The 21,522-nt window shown below is 48.9% G+C and overlaps 2 protein-coding genes across 8 annotated transcripts in view; both read right to left on the reverse strand.

The window, feature by feature from the left end:
* Positions 1 to 20,964, reverse strand: part of TRIM9 (tripartite motif containing 9) — a 59,262-nt gene extending 38,298 nt beyond the window's left edge. For 3 of the 7 annotated variants that reach the window (XM_061462508.1, XM_061462510.1, XM_061462509.1), the window contains exon 1: positions 20,051 to 20,961. In XM_061462508.1, the coding sequence (XP_061318492.1) occupies positions 20,051 to 20,866 (816 nt within the window). In that variant the 5' untranslated portion in view covers positions 20,867 to 20,961. Of the gene's footprint in view, positions 1 to 20,050 lie in introns of all 7 variants that reach the window. The other 4 variants (XM_061462512.1, XM_061462507.1, XM_061462513.1 and 1 more) reach the window with 4 other exon arrangements.
* The window catches only part of TXNDC16 (thioredoxin domain containing 16), a 328,598-nt gene that overhangs the window by 34,158 nt on the left and 272,918 nt on the right, over positions 1 to 21,522 (reverse strand). The window lies entirely within an intron of this gene.

A 21,522-nucleotide genomic window follows, 5' to 3' on the forward strand; every position in this document is an offset into this window, starting at 1 on the left:
AAACAAGAGAGGAGATGGGAATGTGTCCAGGTTTCTGAGAGCTCTGTGTGCCCTTGTGCCAAGAGAGGAGAATCACAGATGAGGAGGACAGCATGTCCGGTCATGCTTAGGAATGCTTTGGCCAAGCCATGGTGTCAGAAATCTGCAGGTGAGAGCTGAGCACGACACAGTGCAGCACAGCTTAGCATCACACCACAGTCCCTTTAGCATGCCTGGTGTAACTCTATGCTACGTGGGCTGCGCCTGGAGAAACCTTGAGTGGCACCAGAGCGATGCACTGTGGCCTCCTGCTTGAGATGAGCAGACTGGGGCTGAGCCTGGCTGGCGGAGGTCTTCCCTGAGGGTATGAGTATAGCTGTCAACCTCCTAACATCACTGGGGCTGTCTGCTGAAAACAGGCACATCGTGGCCCCATCAAGAGATTTCCTTTCTGTAGGCATGACAAAGGCCAGGAAACATTGCAGACAGACTACTAGGAAAAAATACCCAGAAGACAAGTATGTGCTGAAGGAAAACTGCAGAAATTTGGCTTCCTGATGCACTAGGAAGTAAGATGCAGGTTACCCAGAGTTGCTGCTAATACTGTTTTTCTTTGCTACCCTTACCAATGCAGAACCATCCCTGAATGAACATCCAGGAGGGAAACAGAGATGTCTTACTGACACAGAGTTACCCACCAATCTGCTGCACCGCTCTTAAGGAAGTCAGTGCATGGCAAATACTGACAGTAATAATGCTCAGCAGTGCAAGGTAATCAAGGCAACTGATCTAGTCATAATCAGCCTCAGCAAGCATGGAGTTCAGCTTCTGGAGGAGTACTCTGCAGGTCAGAAGGAACTGGCTCATCAAGCAAGATCTTCCTCACCTCAGGCAGCCTCTGAAATAGTGTTATTATTGTTCTTAAAAAGTAACAAAATCATTGCACAGCCTTAATTAGAGAGACTGGCAATGAACAGAACCAGGCACTGCATTTCCTGAGAAGGCGCTCAGTAGCTAATCTTTTCCACAGCTGATCCCTCCTTAAATAGCTGCTCCTTGTGGCATTTTCCCTTCAGTCTGAATAAGCCTCTGAGCCCTGGCTTTTCCTTTGCATGGTGTAGAAGACAGAAGGGAACAGGTAATAAGCACCCAACTTGTATCCTGAGTTCTTGGGGCAGCTCCAAGTGTAGTCCCAAGCACTGTCCTCTGAGATGCAGTGCTCGTGTCTCTAGGTCATCCCTCCAGCAGCCTCCCAGTCAGTGAAGTGGCACACACAAGAAACCCCAAGCAGACAGCTCCAGGGATCATCCCTGGGCACATTAGAAAGGGAGCTGCCTCTATAAGGGGTATGGAATTAAACAAAGGGCAGTGGAGGAGAATGAACAAGAAGGACTTGGACCTGTTGGAGCAAATCCAGAGGAGGCCATGAAGATGTTCAGAGGGCTGGAGCACCTCTGCTATGGAGACAGGCTGAGAGACCTGGGGTTGTTCAGCCTGGTGGCCCAAGGTGTACCGTGTTGAAAATCACCAGAGCTCTGTCCAGTACTGAGACAAACCTCTCAAGTTCTGGTCTACATTTTTCTGACAAGATCCTCTCATTATTTTTCTTGCGTAATTCCTTAAATCCATCTGTGCATTGTGAAAATATCCAGCAAGCAGTCCATTTCCTACAGGTCAGACTCAAGTTTGCTGACAGAGTGATCAGGATAGAGGTTTGGGTTTGGTATCTCTCATGGTGAAGGAAAAGCAATCTGCTGCTGTCTACCTAGAAACACCTCCTAGGCCAATACTCCACTTGACCTCTCTTCTCCTTCAGGCCGTTTTCCTCCATGGTGCATGGAAAAACATGTAAGCAAAGACCCAGATTATGAGCCAAGATTATGGGCCAAGATCTGTGTCCTGTATAGAATAAAGGTACTGTGGATGCACAAGCATGCAAAGAAAACCAGATCATGAGCCTGCAGGCAAAGCTGCCAGGAGATCAGCACAAACTTCTGGGGTACAGTTAGCACAGGAGCACACAGACGCCTGTTCACTTTTGTGCAAGCACCAAGCATCTTCCTCTACACAGTCACCCAGGCAGTGCGTGTGGTCTGGGCATCACCCAATATCCAGGAAGGTGCACACTGCAGATCTTACACTTTCTGCCATCAAATTATGTTCCATCTGCCTTCAGTCCAATTACTGCCTTCCCACTCAGCCTGCTTCTGTGGTTACTCACACTTTAGCTCTTCCATCCCATTATTGCATTAAGTCTTTAAATCTGATTACTTCATTTGGAGTTAAATTTAAACCTGATTAACTGCATAAACAATGATTTTTACCAGTCTGGTAAACCAGGACACAGTCCTGGCCCAAACACAGGAGAAAGCAGGTTGAAAGCCCTGTGGGGCAATTCCTCTTTCTGGAGTGAGTGCATTTACCATCCTTTTGTCTTGTCCTACAGCCTTTAATAACCATCTGTGTGTTGTAGTCTGGCATAGTCATAAACAAGCTTGACAGCTAGCCAGCATCTTGACTTTGCTTCTGACATTAAACTGCCTAGAAATGTAAACTGCATTGCACCCTTCAGCTCTGGGCTATACCCACTGAGGCACTAAGGTAGAGGAATACACCCCATCACTGCAATCAGCCAGCGTTCAATGCACTCACTGGGGCTAGCATGAGAACAACAGCAACTCATCACCATCATCACTGTTGATCATGAAGTCCAGCCACAGAGGGAGCTCAATGAAACTGCCTTCCTACTGAACGTAGTCCTGATACGGCATCCAGAAGGCCTGGCGTCCAAGCCCTGCTCTACCAGAGATGACCAGCGTGATGCTGGGGAAGTCCACTTCTCCCATCTCCTGCCAGTGTAGACCAGAAAGCTCTGAGGCAGTTGGGTGCGTGACTCAGTCTAAGGAAGCCTCATGTACTTCAGACAAAAGTAAAAGCACAGCTTTCAAACAACAGCAGCATGCAGGCAGACACCAAACAGGTCACACAGCCTTAGTATCCTCGTGGCTCTGCATCGTCAGTCCTGTGCAGTATCTCACTGGCCATCTGAACTGAACTGGCAATACACTGTGGCTTTCAGAGATGGTGCCTTATCAGTAGCTTCTCATTTCACAGCCCTTTGCTTCTTTGGCTGCTGACCAAAACTGGGATTTTACAAAACATCAGCAAGCACTCATGGACTTAGCTGAGGGGAGTTTTTCAAAGGCACAGATGGGAGATGGCATCTCATTCCCTTTGGCTATCAACACACATGCCTCCCCTTCAACTGGAAGAAGTAAGTATATCCCCCAAGTATCTCCACCGGGGACTGGGATGCAGGGCTGCATCATGGCCTTACAAACAGCCCATCTGCTGCTATTTCCTAATGAATCCCTGATGCTGCAGCCTCTGAGGACGGGCTGGTGTACCCAAAAGCTTGCCTGCCTTTCCCACCTGAATTAGTGTAACAAAAGGTATCTCCTCTCCCAAGGTGCCTCTTACCTTGGGCACATCCAAAGTCCTACACAACTACAAGAGCGTTGGTTTTCTGTGCATGTTCCTTCTGGCTATTTGCTCTTAACCATCTGCCGTGCAAAAAGCAGTCTGGCATGTGCTGAAGCGCTGAAAGGGTTGCACCTTAAAGGTCCCTTTCAACCCAAACCATTCTATGACTGAATTACTACAGCCTGCTGTTAGTCTTCTCCACCATTGTCTCAAATCAAAATGCTCTCAGCCTTAGGACATCTTTCCCAATCTGATACTCCCTAATGGGATACTGGCTAATACCTTCTGAAGGATATGGTATTGGGGTCATTCCTTCAAATACAAAGCCTGCAACAGCCCACTGTCAGCTTGAAGACCATCACAATCCCTCTCTCCAAACTCCTCCCCTCTGTGCATGCCCATGCCCTGCAGTCACTCCATCCAACGTGGTTTGCAACTGCATTGATGCCAGAGTGCCCCACACTGTCACCATACACCAACTGAGGCTGTGCCAGCATGAATTTCCCCCACATGCAGCTCACAGCATCCTTTTGGAGTGTTTCGTGTGCTCTCCTCCGAGGTCTTTAACTGAGTGCTCTGTGTGCTGGACTTGGCCAAATAAATCGCTGGGCGTTATCATCTCTTCAGGCAAATACAGCTCAGAGTACACAGAAAAGCCCTCTCTCTCTGCTTTTCTGACATATTTTTAAGATAACGTGGGTTCTTTGTTTCTGTTTTTCTCTAAATGTTGCTCTTGGTTCATGCTTTAAAGCTTGCGCTTATTGGTGAGCACCTGATGAGCGTAACATTAAAACAGTAAATCTCCCGAGAGGTTCTGCGTAACGAGGATGCCCAGAGACATGTGAAACACACTTTGGGGACCTGAGCCTTTCCAGCAGCTGTCCTGAGCTATTTCTCACATCTCTAGGAAACAGCAGAAAGTTACAGCTCTACCACAACCCCCATGTGATAGCTGAACCACAGGCAATACCACTTGGAACAGCCATACGCTGTCACTGAAGTATATTGAAGGGAGCTAGAGTGGACATCACTGCAACACACTTGGCTGCAAGGTGTGAATGCCGCTCTCACTGTCACACCTGAGCTCCTGTGCAGCAGGGCAGCTCTCCTGGGCACAGCCAAACAGCCCATCTGACTTACCCAGCCTGGCTGTGCCAGCCAGTTTGTTCAGCAGAGACAGTACTGATGCTGGGAGATCTCTGCTTTGTCACTGGCAGACAAGATTTCACTAGCAACAGAACATCAGCAAATTATTACTGCTTTCAGTAGTATTGCTGGTACCACACAACAGCAGCAGAAGGAGAAGAGGAAAAACAAAATCAAGATCCATATGAATGGTCTTTCTGCTTCACTTCTTTCCTGTCCAACTGGTAGATATCACCACTTCGGATGTTTGCTTTCAGCCATGAGCCTCTCGACTCCAGCCAGCCCAGGCAAGAGGCAAGTAGTATCTCTTGGCAGTACCAAAGCTCTTCTCATGCCTGGGAAGTTTCAAGGCTTGTAGGCTTGGCATTACTTCTTCTGCTGTCTCTTAAAAGAAGCAGAGGCCAGAGAGACTTGCCCCAGGTTGAGCTTACTAGAGAAACCACCTCTTTCAGTTATTGCTGCTTCTGGGCAGAGGGCTGGATGTGAGCTCTCTGAAGTCCCTTCTAACCTGAAGTTTTCTATGACCAAAGCTGTATTACTAAAAAAAGAGCTTTTGCCTGCCATGAACATCTCTGCCTAAGCAGAGATGCTCCCAACCAGTCACCTACTGGGGTTTCAGTGTGGGGACAAAGCAGCTCTTCAGCAGAGCAAGGCTACTGCCAACCCCTCGGACTTAATGTAGCCCTACCTCTACATATGTGATTTCTTCAACAGCAGTTCCTCTTTCTCCTTTGCGCAAAGGGGAGGCCCTGCAGGCATACACTGAGCTCCTGTTCATTTAAACCAAAGATTGTTGCCACTACAGTGCATAGAGCAGGGCTCTTTCTGCTCTCCAAAAATAAAACCAAGGACAGATGCAGCAGAAATCAAAGGGCAGGTCCAAGGAGCAGGATTTCATATTTCTGTTGATGCACCACTTTAGAAATACTTCTCATCACCATGGATACTGGAGCACTGGGAATGCAAGTCTCACTGAAGCAACAGCAGACACTTGGGTGGCTGCTGCCAGGAAGGCACTTAAAGCAGTGAGGAGGCTCAGATCTCACCTCAAGACCAGGAAAAACAAAGCTAATCCAGCCTTTCTCCTCTGTTAACTCCTTCCTCCAGGAACTTGAGTCTTGAGCAGCTACATCTGGATCCAAGCTTCCCAAGTTATAAAGGGTTGGATTTGGGATTAATCCCAAAATGTGATAGCAATCAGACTGCATTTGGTGCTGCAGATACCCCAAAAGCCAGTCTGGATTATGGAGACTTCAAAACATGGAGGGAACAGGATTTCCAGGGAAGGAGAGATATGGAAAAGCATCTCATTCTTAGACTAAAAGTAAGCAGAAGTCCTGCTTCAGACAGGGAGCAGACTGTGTGTGTGCTAAATGCTCTGTCCCCATACTGGGTGGGCACAAGGGGCATTTTGCAGGCCCCTCACCTTCCTCTGGCTGGGTGCTGGAGATGGTCTCAGGCAAACAAACTCAGCAGTGCTGCAAACCCCAAGCTCCCTTGCAGTGAGATCAGACTGGTTGTCATGTCTCCCGTAAGCTCAGGACATGCTCCCGTGGCTGCCACACCTTGCTCCAGAGTCCATGAAACCAATCCCTTGGGACATGCCATGATTTTTTACCTCCAGGGGCACTGAGCAGAAACCAGCCCTGGCACATGCATCACCCCGAAGTCCTCAGGCCTCCCAGGGTTTACAGAATATGCCATGCTGAAACCAATGGAGCAACTCTGTGTGTGTCATATTTGCTCAAGATCATTGGAAGGATTCCAAGAGGCAAAACCCCTTGACCCCTGGTCTCCCCACTTGCCCACTTGAAGGCCTATAATCCCTTTTGGAAGCAGGGTGACACGGCACAGCACAAGGCAGGAAGGAACAAGCAGCCAGTAGAAGTGGTTTAACACCAGGTCCTCCAGGAAGGAGCCTACCAAAGCCAGCAAGGTGCCCAGAGAGAAGGTGCAGGAAGGTGTGAATTTAGCAAGTGCCAAGATTTAAAACCTCTGAGGAATTCAACCTCCAGCTCTCCTAATGCAATCCAGGAACAAGCTCTTTGGAAACCCCACTCCTTCGAGTTCATATGATGTGTCTGAAGTGCCCACACTAAGATTTTCAAGGAAAATGAACCACAGAGAGAGGCACAGAGAGACAAAAGTACTTGAAGGCAGGATGAAAGTAGGAAGGGTGTAGGCAGGGGAGGATGGGAGTCGTTATCGGAAGGCTAACCAAATGAACTGGATGGATTATGAAAAGAATGTAGACCCATTAATAAAAAAGGAGGAAGAATAAATCAATAATTCTAGAAGGGCTGAGACAGTGAGTGCCTTTAAGAAAATTATTCTTTAATAAGAAGGATGTATGGCTAATTAGGAAGTAATGAAGAATTTGTCAGTGAAAGAATGCGAGAAGTGAGGGGGTTCTGTACTCAGAACTGAAGGAGATCTGAAACGCTGGAGCTGCGCAATACATCTTAGTGTCAGGAGGAAAGCAGTTAATGGACTCACTGAATCATTCATGATTATTTATGAAGAAGAGAAGAATCTAAGAAATACCAAGGGATGGGAGGGGGAATAATTCACATTTACTTCAGTAATAGGTTGGGTTTTTTTCCACAGGAAGAAATTGCTCCAAAGACCTTAAAAAAAAACAACAACAGCCTATGGAGAAAAGGTGCCACGAATACAGTAAATACGTCTAAAAGTCTCTAGAGAGTCATACTGTGCCTTGGTGTGGGGAGGACGCACCTGGATATTGGACTCTCACATCCCCTTACAGCAAAGGCATCACCAGCAAGGCCAGGGCTCGCTTGCAGGGAGCCCAAGCCTCTCCAACTGAAGGGAGCCTCAAGAAACTCGGCTTCTGCAAGGACTTCAGATGTGTGGTTGGGATCCAAGTACTGTGATTCTATCACTATCTCCCACTCCAAGCACATAAATTAAAAATAATCATCTTTGTATCACCTCAGTCTCGCAATAAATAGTGATGCTTCATTGCAGAGCTGAGGCTACCTGCTTTTTAAAAATACTCAGTAACGAAGAGGTAGATTTATGTATTTATGCACATGCAAAATTGCCAATGCAGCAAGTTGTTACATAAGCTCATATAAATTACCTAACAATTGCATATAAATTTTCAGTGTCGAATTCCACCAACCTCACACTGAAGGAGTAAATCGTTTCACATCACCAGTTATTCCCAATGGCAGGGACCACTCTGAACAAATGAAGGAGGAAGACTCTGGCCTTAAATTACACACTTGACACACATTTGTGATATTACTTGTATTCAGAGATCTCTTGGCTCCTTCAAAGTGTAACTGCAAATCAACTTGGAGTTGACAAACCAAGTAAACTGTCTATTTAAACTAAATGACTGCAATATAATAAATATTGATTTTGTAAACATTTTGCTGAGGTTAAAAGCTTTTCACAGAGACAGTCATTAGGCACATAACTCTGCTCCCAGTCCCTGCTATGCACATTTATTAATAGGTCATATATTATAGCAGTCTCAGGCAATCTAAATCAGCTCAGCTCCCCTGAACTCAACACTGCAGCACATACTCTCGCCAGGTGATGATGTTGGTCCTGTAAGCTTCATTGTACTTAATTTAAATCAAATGTCTTTTGGGTCAAGTACAAGTGAAGTGGATGTTTTCTTAGACTCAGGAACCCTGCTATGATGTAAACTCTTTTGGAATGGCATAACACCTGGTGGCTGCATAAATACAAACTCGTATGTTTTTAAATTATTCTCATTTTACTGTTTATAACATACCAGGTGGTGAAAACCACATCCACTAGAACAGAACTGTTCCATGACCTACCAGAAGACAACTCTGAATAAATCACACGGCCTGGTACTCTTCAGACAGCCTTGGTGACCACTCTGCTGGAAACCACCAGTCTACATGCTGGGTGAGGAAAAACTTTAACATCCCACCCTTCCAGTCCCAGCCTCCTGATTAAATGTGAGCTCAACTTGCTTGTTTTCTGGCTAGCAGCTTTCTTCTCATTTGACAACGTGGAGTATTGCCTCCAATTCAATGATAAAATCCCAAGAAGCCCTTGCGGGACTGGGGGATGATGAAGCCCTCAGACTTCTGCAACTGACATAGTCCTTATCGGGTGCTGAAAACAACCACTGCATGTGGTTCATATCACATGCCGAGTGCCAGGCGGGTGCCATACCTGCAGCTGGGCGACCACAAAACCCTCTGGTTTTGCAAGAGCATTTACATTGATCATTGGGTTTCTGTCAACTCTCATCAGACAGAGAACGAAGAAGGGGCAAATCACTGTGGTCAATGGCATTTGATGGCATGATTTACATAAGGCTTTAGCCATATCTTGAGATTACCAAGTTCTGCACATATTAATTCCAGAGCCATCTGGTATCAAACTGCTCATAGAATGGTTTGAGTTGGAAGGGATCTTTAAAGACCACCTAGTAGAACCCCACTGCCACAGGCATCTTCAACTAGATCAGGTTGCTCAGAGCCCCGTCCAACCTGACTTTGAATTTTCCAAGGTGGAGCATCTACAACTTTTCTGGGCAACCTATGCCAGTGCATCACCATCCTCAGTGTAAAATATTTCTTCCCTATATCTAGCCTAATTCTCCCCTTTTTTAGTTTAGTCCTAACACTACAGGCCCTACTAACAAATCTGTTCCTCCCTCTCAGATCTCTCTGGGGCCCCAGGCTGGTTTGCAAAACCCAAGACTTTTGGACCTGACACAACTCATGACAACTGTAATAATACACAGTTTTATTGAAGCCATTGTGGCATACGTCAGGAAGGGCTTTTGTCCTACCTTACACAGCCTGCTGCAGTTGTGACATAAATTATTCCCCTAACTTTCCTTTTGATGCATGACAAGATGAACCGAGATGCCAAATGCTGACTGCATGTGGTCGTGCAGAAAGATGATCTGCACTAATGGCCACAAATGACCTTGGGCACTGTCTTCTTCCTGTAATCACCTCTGCCGAGTTGCAAATGATCCCAGGAATTGAAACAGCTCCATAAAGGTGTCCCACTTTTCCCTCTCAGCAGAAGAAACATCACGTAATTGTAGGAGGTGTTATCTCAGGTCACACAACTCATGGTTGCAGTGGACTGTATACTCCCTTCACATCTATGGGAGTCACAGGAAAAGGATCATGCTCAGGGAGGAAGTCACTTGAGTCGATGAATCCATGTGGACTTACTCCAGCTGATAAATAGGGCAGAATCATGGGATAAAGAGCACTTGCTTATAAATCCAATCTCACTGCTTCATTTACAGTGCCTCCCGAGGTCCTGAGCACAGCCAGACTTTGCTTCCTAAGTGCCCACTCTCAGGTGAAAACTGACCATGCAGTTACCAACACCCAGATAGCTACAAACCCTGCAGACCAAACCTGTGAGGCATGAGCTAAGAGCCAGCTAAAGCACTACACAAGCAACTCCATGAGCTTTGGCATTTTGACTCGTGAAAGCCTCAGGATACCACCGGGAAGATGTGGCTTGCTTGTTCTTCATCCTGCTTCACTGCACAGCACTCTTACTCCCTATGTGCTATATATATACACACACACACACACACATACACATATGTATGTATATGTGCTATAATTGACCAAAATACCTTTTGCCCAAGCAGAAACTGGGTTGTTCCAAAATGAAATGCACCTGCATTGGTTCTCACTGTATGCCAACTTGCTCAAATCATAAAATGGCTCTAGGTCAATCACAAACAGGGCTCAAATGAAGTTTCGGTCTCATCAGGTAGTGCTTCTTACACTCCCTCCATCACTAAGGGAAAGAGGCATATTTGTCCTGACAGCAGTTAGGAAAGGAGTCAAACTTAGTTCTACTAAACAAATGGCACTCCACTGTCTCTCAATCCTCCCCAGCTGCTGAAGCGCTGCAGCTGCAAGGTAGGGAAGAACAAAGCAACTGAGAGCATGAGGTGGGATCTTACCTCCTTTTCCCTTTCTTCCTCTCACTTTTCTCCCTTGGAAGGGAAGCATTCCTCCAGGCTTCCAACAATTATGGGGCATCCCAGCAGCAAAGCAGGGTGGTGGCCTTCCCCTGGCACCTACCTACCACTCACAGCTCAGAAAAGGATGAGTGAGGCCCATCAGCCACATCTGGCACATCTGCCGAAAGCAAATAGTGGGGCTCAGCAGCACTAGGCAGAAACCTGCTGCAAGAGGCAGCTGATCAGCTTGCGGCTTGGCAGGGTCTGCCCAGTGGAGATGTGGGCAAGTCACCTTCCAGCCAGAAATGGAGGAAGGATCCTTCTCAGAGCTGCTTGCAGCGTGCCCTTCGCCATCTGACAACCAGGCACCGCTGCAGGAAATCAATAGAGAGCATAACCATTGCCCAAGTCACAGATGGATTGACCAATCGGTCATCTGGTTCATAGCTCCAGAAGCACAGCACGATACACACAGTCGATACAATCAAATAACCTTCTTGCCTCTCAATCTGGGCTGTCATCTGCCATTAGCAGAGCAGAGGGGATGGTACAGTGCTCAGCTAGCTCCCCTCCACCCTGCTGAGCAGCCAGAGGGCAAAAATAAAAATGATTCAAAACCACAACTCTTTGGGCATACAGGATCGTTATTTTTTATATTTTTTTTTAGCCAACAACAAATTTTAACTGCTGAGCTCTGGGGGAGGTGAGGAATAATCTCATAGGTGAGAAACTGCGTCTACGCTCTGATTCACCAAGCTGTGGGCTGCTGGCAGCACAGACCTAAGCAAATACTGTTTTGGGCCCTAATTTCCACTGAATTCAGTATCAGGATGGAAGAAGTGCTGCTGCAGGATGGATACAGGACAAACTCAGCCATGTCTGAGTTATGGAGCTGAGTGGGTTTTATGCAACAGGGCAACCTGAAACACTGCTGCTGCCCCTCACAAAGAGCTGTCTGTAGATCAAAAATGGCAGAAGAGCCTGAACTACAAAGGAGAACCAATAAAATATATGTTGGGACAATCAGAGGCACTTTGACTGCTTCCTTAGACAGCAATACTAAGACTTTACTGGCTTTGCCATGAAAGTCAAAGCTTGTTTTACACTTCTGTCTTGTACCCTGCCAAAGAAAGAGCCCTGTGTTCCCAGGAAACAGTAGCATCTGTCACAGAGCCAAGGGACAACGCCAGCTCTCACCCAGGATGCAGTTAATCTGATGTTGTTTGCACATCAAGGACTCTCACCAGTTTACCGTTTCAGGCGACCTAACTCAAGAAAGCATTTAAGTCATGCCCTTAAATCTCTGTGACTTCAATTTAAGACTGCACATTTATGGAAGTGTTTTCCCAGGGAGATAGGCTGATGCTCTCATTATGTTCTTGATGGGATTTCATCCAGCCCTGACAGCTACGATGCCCTCTGCATTGTTAGAAGTTCTCAGTACATCTCCACATGTAGCAGGTGGTGCTTGGTTATGAATTTGTATTACACCATGATCAGGCTGCTGGGCTGGAGGAAAGGAGCTGTGCTAAACATACATTTCTAAGAGGCAGTTTTGAACAAGCTAGGGCAGTCTGAGGCAGGGGAAAGGACAGACAGGGAGGTTATGCAATTATTTGCCCAAGAGCACAAGGCAAATCCTCAGCAGAGAGAACCAACCTTCAGTCACAGCCACAAACCCAGCCCTCTTCTTCCAGCATCCTCAGGGAAACAATGCCACAGTTCCTTCCCTCGCTTCACTAGAAGCAGCCAGAGCTGCACCTGACAGCATCTTCCCATTCCTCTTCTGCTTCAGGCTGCATTACTAGGTGCTTTGGGTAACACAACCCAGCCCTGCCACGAAGGGGAGCAAGGGAATAGTGGGTCTGACCCCAAAGCAGTATGTCTGTGTCTTAAAATCATCTAATAGAGAAATGATCTATTTCAAAGCTTGACACAACCCCCTTCTTCCAGCTTTACATACTCCAATGGAAAGACCACAGCAAAAATCAGAGAAACCTGTTTGGAAAAGGATTATGTCCTAACAACACCCTGGAGTCAAAATCAGACCTCTGAGTCTGCCTTTGCAGACAGAAAGGCCCTTCCTAAGCAGAAAGCCCATCAGTACAGTGAAGCCCCCAGCTAGCAAAGGGACAGAGACCCTGGGCAATCAGTGCACTGAGTGCTAGGCCAGGAGACGCAGCTCCTTCCGTTGCCTACAGCTGATGCCTGCAGAGGTCAAGAGGTAAAGAGCAAGGAGGAGAAAAGTAGTGAAGTCAAAAGAATTACTGAATTAATGCCTCTTGAATCAAGGGGCACTGATCATGTGTGAAGACAGAGGGTTTTCATCAGAGAAGAGCCCAAGAGCTCCAGGTGGAAAGCAGCTGCAGTTTCACAGCTCAGGCTTAAACAACTGATGCTACAGATGCATTGTGCACCCTCAAGTTGTAAGCCATCATTAATTCACATACACTAACAACCCTGCTGCAGGGCACCATGACAAGAGAAGGGCCAGCCACAGGAAAGGAAAAAGATGAAACCCAATGCAAGGGCCTGACACCCCCAAACAGGAAAATAAAACCAGGATCACTGATTAAAAGATGTGCCACAGTTTATGCAAATGATTTAACTGGTATTTGCTGGGGTGCTTAGGCATTACACCTCTTCTCCAAGCTGGAAGAAGCAGCAGCCCCATGTGGGCACGAAGGTTGGGATCTCTGCGTGAGACATCCGAAGTTACAAACCTTGTCTTCCACTCCAATGGCTCAGTGCTTCCGCATCTGCTCCAGTGGAGCTGTGCTCGTTTACACCAGCTGTGGATCTGACCTCCGGCTGCTGGGCAACAGCAACCATTGCAGCACACTGCAATTCCGGCAGCAAACAAGCATGCCTTGTTAACATCCAGTGCCCACCCTTCTTTTAAATCCATCAACCAATATAAGGTTAGTAAAGGGGAAGTGGCAGCTCACACTGATGGGAAATCCCTCAACTGTTAGGTCCCTTCCAGAGCAATTTCTGTTGACTGTGTTACAGAACTGAGTGTGCACCTATAACCACCCCTGTATTTCTGTTACACAGGGAATTTAATGGCTAATCAAATGCAAAAACAGAGCCCAAAATCTAGTCCACGATGCACCTACTGTGCTTTAATCTGGTGTCATTCTGCACAGTCAAGGACCTCTCGGCTCTTGCCTGTTGTTGGTTCAAGAAAACTTCAAAACAAACTTGGTCTTATTCTTCCAAGCCAGAAATTCAGCTCTTATCTGAAAGAGTCACGGCTCCATTGAGCTTTTCGAGTCAGCTCCAGGTCAGGCTGCCCCCCCAAAGCAGCATTCAACTCTGAAGGCTCCAGAGAGCTTTGGTACCATTGCTTTACACTTCACAGTAACTGGGCTTCTGCCGCACCAGCCTCTGCCTCTCCTTCTAGGACGCTACCTGAGCTAGGGTCGCCAGAGATTTACACCATGAACTCTCTTTGGCTTATGGGCTTGCTCTAAATAGGTATTTATCCAGTTCATCCCAGTAGGACTATCTGAATGAACAGGGAATGAGCTGGCTTATTTATAAGCCAATTTAACAGGTAAAATGCATACCACAGCCACATAGAACACTTCATCCCCAGAACAAAGCAGGGAACAAGGCTCACAAAAGAGCAGTTTTTAGAGCTAGGGAGTTGTAATGTTTTAACTGTTTTTGTTTTTTAATTACTTTTTCACACAGGTGGGAAGAGCACATACAACTTGAAAGCACTCAGCTTTGAATAAATATGTGTGTGAACAATGCAAGTTGATCAAGGGGTGCAGAAATTCCTTCAAACTTTACAAAAGAGAATGAAAATATCTCCAAATGGTATGAGCTGCATCTCTAGAAGGTACGCTGCAAGACTCCTCAACACAATTTTGCAGCCATATGTGAACAGGTTTTGTCAAGTGACACCAAGCAAAATTTTCCCTCTTTCAGGTGCTGATTTATTTAGAAGAGTAGGAATAAGCAATGCAGAGCAGCCCCACAAGCCTCTTTAGCATGTGTTCCCAACAAAGCTGCACTACTGTCAGCTCTCTTAGTGCAACTTGAGGAACGTGGTAAATAAACAGCAATGCGTTTTTCTCACTCATGTAATTTACTTAACACCAGGTTCAGTGTTTGCTCTGCTTGCTAATTCTCCTAGTTTTTCAGGCTAGGGATGTGGAGACAGCAGAATCACTGGATGACACACTGATACCTGATGAAATTTCCACAAGAGAGAGACAAGAATTAGTCCTGATTTTTCAGCCATCTCACTTGCGGTTCTCCTCACTTGCACAACAGTAAATGCAGCAAGAAGTACCAAGCCAGTGAGATCCTTCATTCACAAAGGGGCCAAGAGAGAAAAAAAGAAATCAGATACGACAGTGGGGGGAGAATGGAAAAGGTTTGATATTTACAGAGCAGTAACCTTCTGGATGAAGAAGGTCCCACTAGATATCAATCTGCATGTTTTGATGCTTATAAGCCTTTGGGAGAGCCTGAGCACAGGCGGTGCCACACAGCATCATCCTGTGAGGTCAGTCGAGTTTCAGACTTCCCACCTGAACTGATGAAACTGCAGTGATTTACACCTGCTCTGATACAGCCCTGGTCCCATTTCCATTTGCAAATACCTAAGAGAACATCTCCTGGCTTCAAGTGCCACACAGGCTCCAAAGGCACCTCACAGAACTTGCTGTACCTCATTACCTTTGATTAGCATGGTATTTGTGGCTGCTCCTTACTTCATTAACTGCAGTAAGTGCAGAGGAAAGAGCCACCTGACAGAAAGCTGTTTTCTAAATAAATCCAAACAAGAAGGCAGCATCACCACTGGATCCCAGGCAGACAGAAGCTGGTATAAACCCATGGACCTCAGTGACACTTTTTTGCTTTTATCTGACTTCAAAGTATCTCAGCCTGTTTGCCACTCTCAGGTTTTGGCCACAGAAAAATGGAGCCATCAGGATGTTTGGCATTGCTAGAGAAGGGCAGGAGGGACAGCTGATGGAGCAAGGACAGTGGGATTCAGGACTCCATCAAGACAAAGCTTGGGAAAGAGCATTGCTTGCAACAGGAAAAGATTAAGGTTTCTCCCTGCTTCTGTTTTGGCAGCAAATATTTTACTTTGCAAATGCAAACAGGTCTTCATCATACAGTAACTCCCCGGATACTTCCCAAGCACTGAAGGCTACAGGAATTTCTGTGGACCCAACAGCAGTACGCTCACAATGCCTCAAGAAAGCGACTTCCCACAGAAGTTTCTCTGGCAGCTAACACAGAGGTGCAGCCAAGCTAATGAATAACGCTGTCTGCTTGTACCTATCTTGGCTCTGATGCCTGTTGTCCCCTGGGCAGAAACTAAGAGGCACTGGTAGAGTTTTCCACCCCTTAGTTCACCCCAGATGTGCAAACTGACTGGAACAAAGTCATGTCTGTTATACACAGGATTTTTGATTCTTAAAGGAAGAGCTGTCCCAGCATCCCTCATCCTACCTGTGCCAGTGACAGTGTGGATGAGCTGAGGTCTAGATAACACCTCTGCTAATTAGCCTCTCTGCTAACAATCATTACAGCTGATTCAACACAGTGCATAACCTCAGTTCAGAGCGCTGGTCTCTACTGCAATCTGCAGAGACGCTGCAGGAGCCTGCAATGTGAGGACAGTTTGTGCCTTCAGCTAGGAAATCCCATCCTGGGCAGTTAAATCCCATGTAGAAGTATAACCGAGAGCACAATTTAACTTCCACCAAAGTCAAGACCTCTTTTGGCTTCACTACAAGAGCAACTGGACAGGCTGCCTAACCTCCTCCCCTTTCAGTGGTAAGGTAAAAGCAGATTAGCCCTACCCCAGGGCCTTGATTTAAGCAAAAGGAATGTGAAAGAGATGCTAGTGGAGAAAAGAGGAAAAAGGTCCATAAGCTTCTGTAAACAAACCCCATGATCCCCACCCAGAGCAGAGGGAAGCTTCTTGCTCGACTGCTCAAAAAGAGAGCAGAAGCTTCCATCACCATTCACCATGCGGCCACTGAGCTCTTCAGCTTATTTCTGGACATGGTGAACCCAGGTTCATGTTTGCTGCAGTTGAGATACTGATCTCAAACAAAAAAGCAGCCTCTGGCAGGCACGAGCCACCCCAGGGAGGTGAAGAGACCACGAGCCAGCCATGAGGTGAAGAGACCAGGGACTCTGCAGATTGCTGCAGCACTGGGCAACAACCCGACACCCTTTGAGAGACAAGCAGGAATAACTACACTCCATCACTGTCTCTCCATTGCCTAACACAGAAGCTTTCCTACCTGCTCAGAAGCTCCTACCAGAAACCATCAGCTTCTGGGAGACCTTTCTAACAAGCATCAGCAAGAGTAAAATCCTTTTAAGACAGCGTTTGATCAACTGATGGATGGGATTTCACGGCTGTCAGAGATAGCTGGGAACGGCACTGCATGATCCTGGAGGTCCCTTTCAGTCTGTCTATATTGGTATGTATGCATCTATCTACCTATCTATCTATAGAAAAACATTAGCAAGCTACTCGGCCTGCACTCACCACACACTTCTCAGCAAAAGCAAGAGGGACTTGAATGCTCCAAGAATAAACAATTCAGCTCCATCTTGTGTTTCTGCTTTTGACATACTAAACAGGACTCCAGCTTGTCAGGATAAAATCCAGACAGCTGCAATATATGTACAAAACTGGGACAATTCAGATTAAAACCCCATTTTCCTCTGTGTTTCTCTGAATACTTCCCCCCTCCCAACAACTGTCCTGAAAGGAAGAGAGGAAGTGGGAGGATTTCCCACACTCTGTGTTCGGCTCAGAAACCCCAGCTCCCTGAATTATGCTTGATTGTGCCTTAGCACAGATTATTTTGAAATGATCATCTGCGAGAGCCACACAATCAGCACCCTGTCAAAGGAAAGCAAAAACTGGGACAGTTCCTGAGGAGGTCTGCAAAAAGCCCTTTGGTCTCCTTTCCAAAATGAAGCACGCTGCACTTAACAGCAATTGCCCACGGCCCTGCAATCATGTACTGATGCATGAATGCTGCTTTCAAGAACAACTCATCAAGGCACTCTGGGGTCATCACAGGCTGCAGCGAGAATCAGTCTCCCTGGGTCAGAAATTAAGGGCACAGACATATCCCAAAGAGTATTTTGCACTAAGAGGTGGTGTAATCGCAGAAGAGAATTCAAGACCTGATGACTCTGTCCTTTCACGTGAGCACGTACTCACTACAACAACTCATCACAGCAAAAAGATCAGGCAAAAAGGGACAGTCACCATTTCGGCACATTTGTCTTGCTGCTCAAGGCCTGGTCCCTCAAAAAATGACACACAGATACTTTTGCAAGAGGTTCACTGCTCAAATCCACAGGTGGTTTGGTTCCTAATGCCCCAACCGGGACTGGCTTGAGATGTCAACAGCCTCTCCCCTTGGCTTTGTTATTCGGCATCTGAGGGAGCATTCTGAGCTCTGGCCATGAAATCACTTCTTCAATTATATCATACTGCCACACTTGACTCAACAGACTCTCTCTTCCTCCCCTAACAAGCAAACATAAGGCAGCAGCAGTAAACCCCTTCAGAAACACAGGCTCCCTCAAGGCAGTTGTGACTTCACTTCCTGATTTCCAATATCTGTGACAAATTGCATGAATACCATCATTTCAAGCAACATTACAGTTCTATGTGCGATAGCTACATCAATGAAATACATGGCTAAAGCTCTCCCCCATGAAAAGGTGCTTTGGAAGCAAAGCTAAGCATTCAAGGAAGAATAAGCCTAATCAAGAACACAAAGACTGAACCTGACGTATCTGAGTACTTGCATATGAAGTTGTCCAGATGTTCATATGTCTTACTGCACGTGAATCAAAGCAGGAAAGTGAAGCCAAAACCTTATGAAAAGGCCTAGTACTCATTAGATTTCCCTTGTTTTGGAGAACACCAAAGGCTGGATCCAGCTCTACTCCTGCTCTGTGTCAGCACAGACTGAACACATTCATCCTCCATGAAGAGCTGGGCCAGTAGGACCAGGCTCTGGAAAACAGGCTGCTCTCGCACAGCAAGCCCTTACTGGGTTTCATAAAGGCAAGAGGAACAAGATGCTCCCAGAATCTGATGGCTCATGCCATGCTAACTTGCTGGTGGAGAGCCCCTGTGCTCCTGTGAGCAGGTCAGCAACTACCTGTGCTGTGGTGGACCAGTATCTGCTGGGTGCTCCCACCAGGGGTCCTATCTGCTGCCAACTCTGGGAGCAGTGACTGTATCTCGTGTAAGGACAAGGGCATGGGGCACCAAAACTGCTCCGGTACACGGGCTTCATCTTTGTAAGAGCACTGGAAAGCTGGGGAGGAGGCACTGAGGAGGGGGTCAGGACAAGCCCTTTTCAGCAGCAATGGGCACCACCATACTCTTTCCTCCCACTATGCCATGTAACATGGTTACCCTCTCCTCCCAGCCCTCTCAAGGGGTGTCATTACAAGTGATGGCCTGAGCCCGCATGTACCTGAAGACCCGACACAGAACACAGAGCTGCAGCCCAGCAGTTTACATGCTCCATGGAGCCACACAGACTGTGCACAGCACAACAGGAACAATCCTGGAAAGTGATCCAGTCAAGCCCCTTTTGACAGGAGTGTCATGCACCTCCCCAACAAGTTGTCACAGGTCCCTCCACCTGCTCTTGCCTGCACAGATTTGCTGGAGCAGAGGACAGTTATTTCAATGTTCATCCAAGGAGTGATGCCTATCCCCTTGCGTCCTGTCTGCCTGCATCCCAATCACTTCTGCCCCAGTTCCTTCGGTGAGGGGGTCACTGGCGCAAGGAGGAAGAGAGACAGTGGGGTGGATGGAGTCAAGCTGAAGCTAATGATGCCTCAAGCGACAGGACCTTCTCTTCCAGCAAGGACGTGTGTGGGAGTGAGTATGCTCAAGAGGAGCTGATCAGTATTCAGTGAAAGGCTCTGCCACCGCACTGTCCGCTCACATCCCTCCTCCTCCCAGTGACTCGGTGTGCGGGAGGAGGCAGCAGCCCTTCCTCAGCAGCACCCCATGGTGCCTCACTCCCACATCCCTGTCCTCCCCTGTAGTGGATTTCATGCCTCCCTCCTCACACAAGCACCCCTCCATGTCATTTCCCCAGCTCTGCAGCACTGATGTCCCTGATCCACCTCAGACCATCAACCATTGACCCTGCCAGTTCCTTTGGCAGAGCCTTGGCTTGTGGGCACCCACCAGCACGGTATGATTTAGGGACCAACAGGAGCATCATCTGACAGCCTCCCTGCGCTGGGGAGCAACTTCCCTCTCAAGCAGGGATGCAAAATGCAGCCCTGGTGTGGGAGAGGATGGGTGGCAATGCTCCAACCCTGCCAACCATGGGGAAGGTAGAACACGTGGGGCAAGATGCGCTGGACGAACAACCCTCCATAGCCATCTACCCACCGCGGGGCTCAGCCAGGGCTGCTGGTGCAAGCCACCACGGAGCTCACCTTGTGGAGCTTCCACATGGCGCCCAGGGCCTTGACTTCGTGGCTGGAATGCTTGCCCTCCTCCAGGCACTGGTAGCAGACGGGGCTCTTGCACTGCACGCAGTACATGCTGTGGTTCTCCAGCTCATGGTCGGTGCAGGTGGAGATCTTGCGGGGGCTGAGGCGGCGGCTGACGCGACCCTGTGCCGGGGGGACCAGGCGGTGCTTGGCCAGCGGGCCCCGCGGCGGGTGGCACCGCAGGCGGCAGGGATCGCAGTAGAAGACGTCGCACTGCTCGCACATGACGGCCGCCTCCTTGGGCGCCTTCTCGCAGAGCTGGCAGCGCAGAGCCGCCGCCCTGCCCTGCTGGTAGCGGTCGATGACGCCCTCCAGCAGCCGGTTGCGGGGGAAGCCCCGCAGCCCGCGCTCGTCCAGCACCAGGCTGCGGTGGCACTGCGGGCAGGTGAGGCAGGCGTTCCGCGGCGGCGGCGGCGGCGCCAGGGCGGCGGGGGGCGGCGGGGCGGTCGGCGGGAAGACGCGGACGCCGTTGGGGGACTTCTGGCAAGGGGTGGTGGGAGCGCTGGCGAAGCCGCCGTAGGAGCCATAGCCGCTGTCCGCCTCGCTGTACAGGCTCATCTTATCCAGGTCCAGGTAGTCATAGTCGGAGACGGCCGAGCCCGAGGCGCGACGGCTCTGCGGAGACTCCGACTCCGGTGTCTGCACCAAGATGTTGCGGGCGCAAGCCTGGCACAGGTTGTGCGAGCAGGGCAGGATGATGGGCTCCCGGTAAAAGGAGCCGCACACCGGGCATTTCAGCTCCTCTTCCATTTCTTCCATAGGGAATGGAAAGCAGCGGCAGCGGCCCCAGCACCGCGACAAAACCCACCCGCACCGCACCGCCCCGCGCCTCAGCGCCGACTGCCGCGGGAGGGCCCCGCCCCGCCCCTCGCCATTGGCCCGAAGCCGCCGGGGAGGGCGGGACGCGCGGTCCCATTGGCTCCGCCCCCCGCGGGCCGTGCTGCGGGGGTCGCTCCGCGGGGCTCCGGTGCGGAGCGGCGGGAGGGCGCTGGGGCCTGGGCTCGGCCCGGGGGCTGCTCCTGCTTCCCCGGCGCGGATCCATCCCCGCGCCCACCGGGAGCATCCGCAGGGGAACGGGCGCCTCGCTTTCCCCCTGTGGGGCCTGCAGCAGCTGCCCCGGGGTGCCCCCAAGATGGCGGCATCCCTTAGGCTCCTACACTGCAGCTTCCCCAGGCCCACATCCTGGCCTGCGAAGGGGTGCGGGGCCCTCGCTGCCGGCGGCAGGGGGCCAGCAGGATCCTGCCACGTGCTGCTGGCGTGTCAGGACTGTGTTGGCTCAGCGCCCGCAGGGTACTGTGGTGGTCCGCATGGTCCGATGGCCACAGGATGCTTTGCAGCCTCTCTCCCGTTGTTTTTTACGGGACCCAGCGAGTGCGGCTCGGCTGTGGGGGGCTTTGGGGGGCCACAGAGGCTGA

The sequence above is a fragment of the Pezoporus flaviventris genome, unplaced genomic scaffold, assembly GCF_033815535.1.
Source record: "Pezoporus flaviventris isolate CSIRO_AGI_PZ_B2104156 unplaced genomic scaffold, CSIRO_AGI_Pfla_v1 ptg000035l, whole genome shotgun sequence".
Taxonomy (NCBI): Eukaryota; Metazoa; Chordata; class Aves; order Psittaciformes; family Psittacidae; genus Pezoporus; species Pezoporus flaviventris.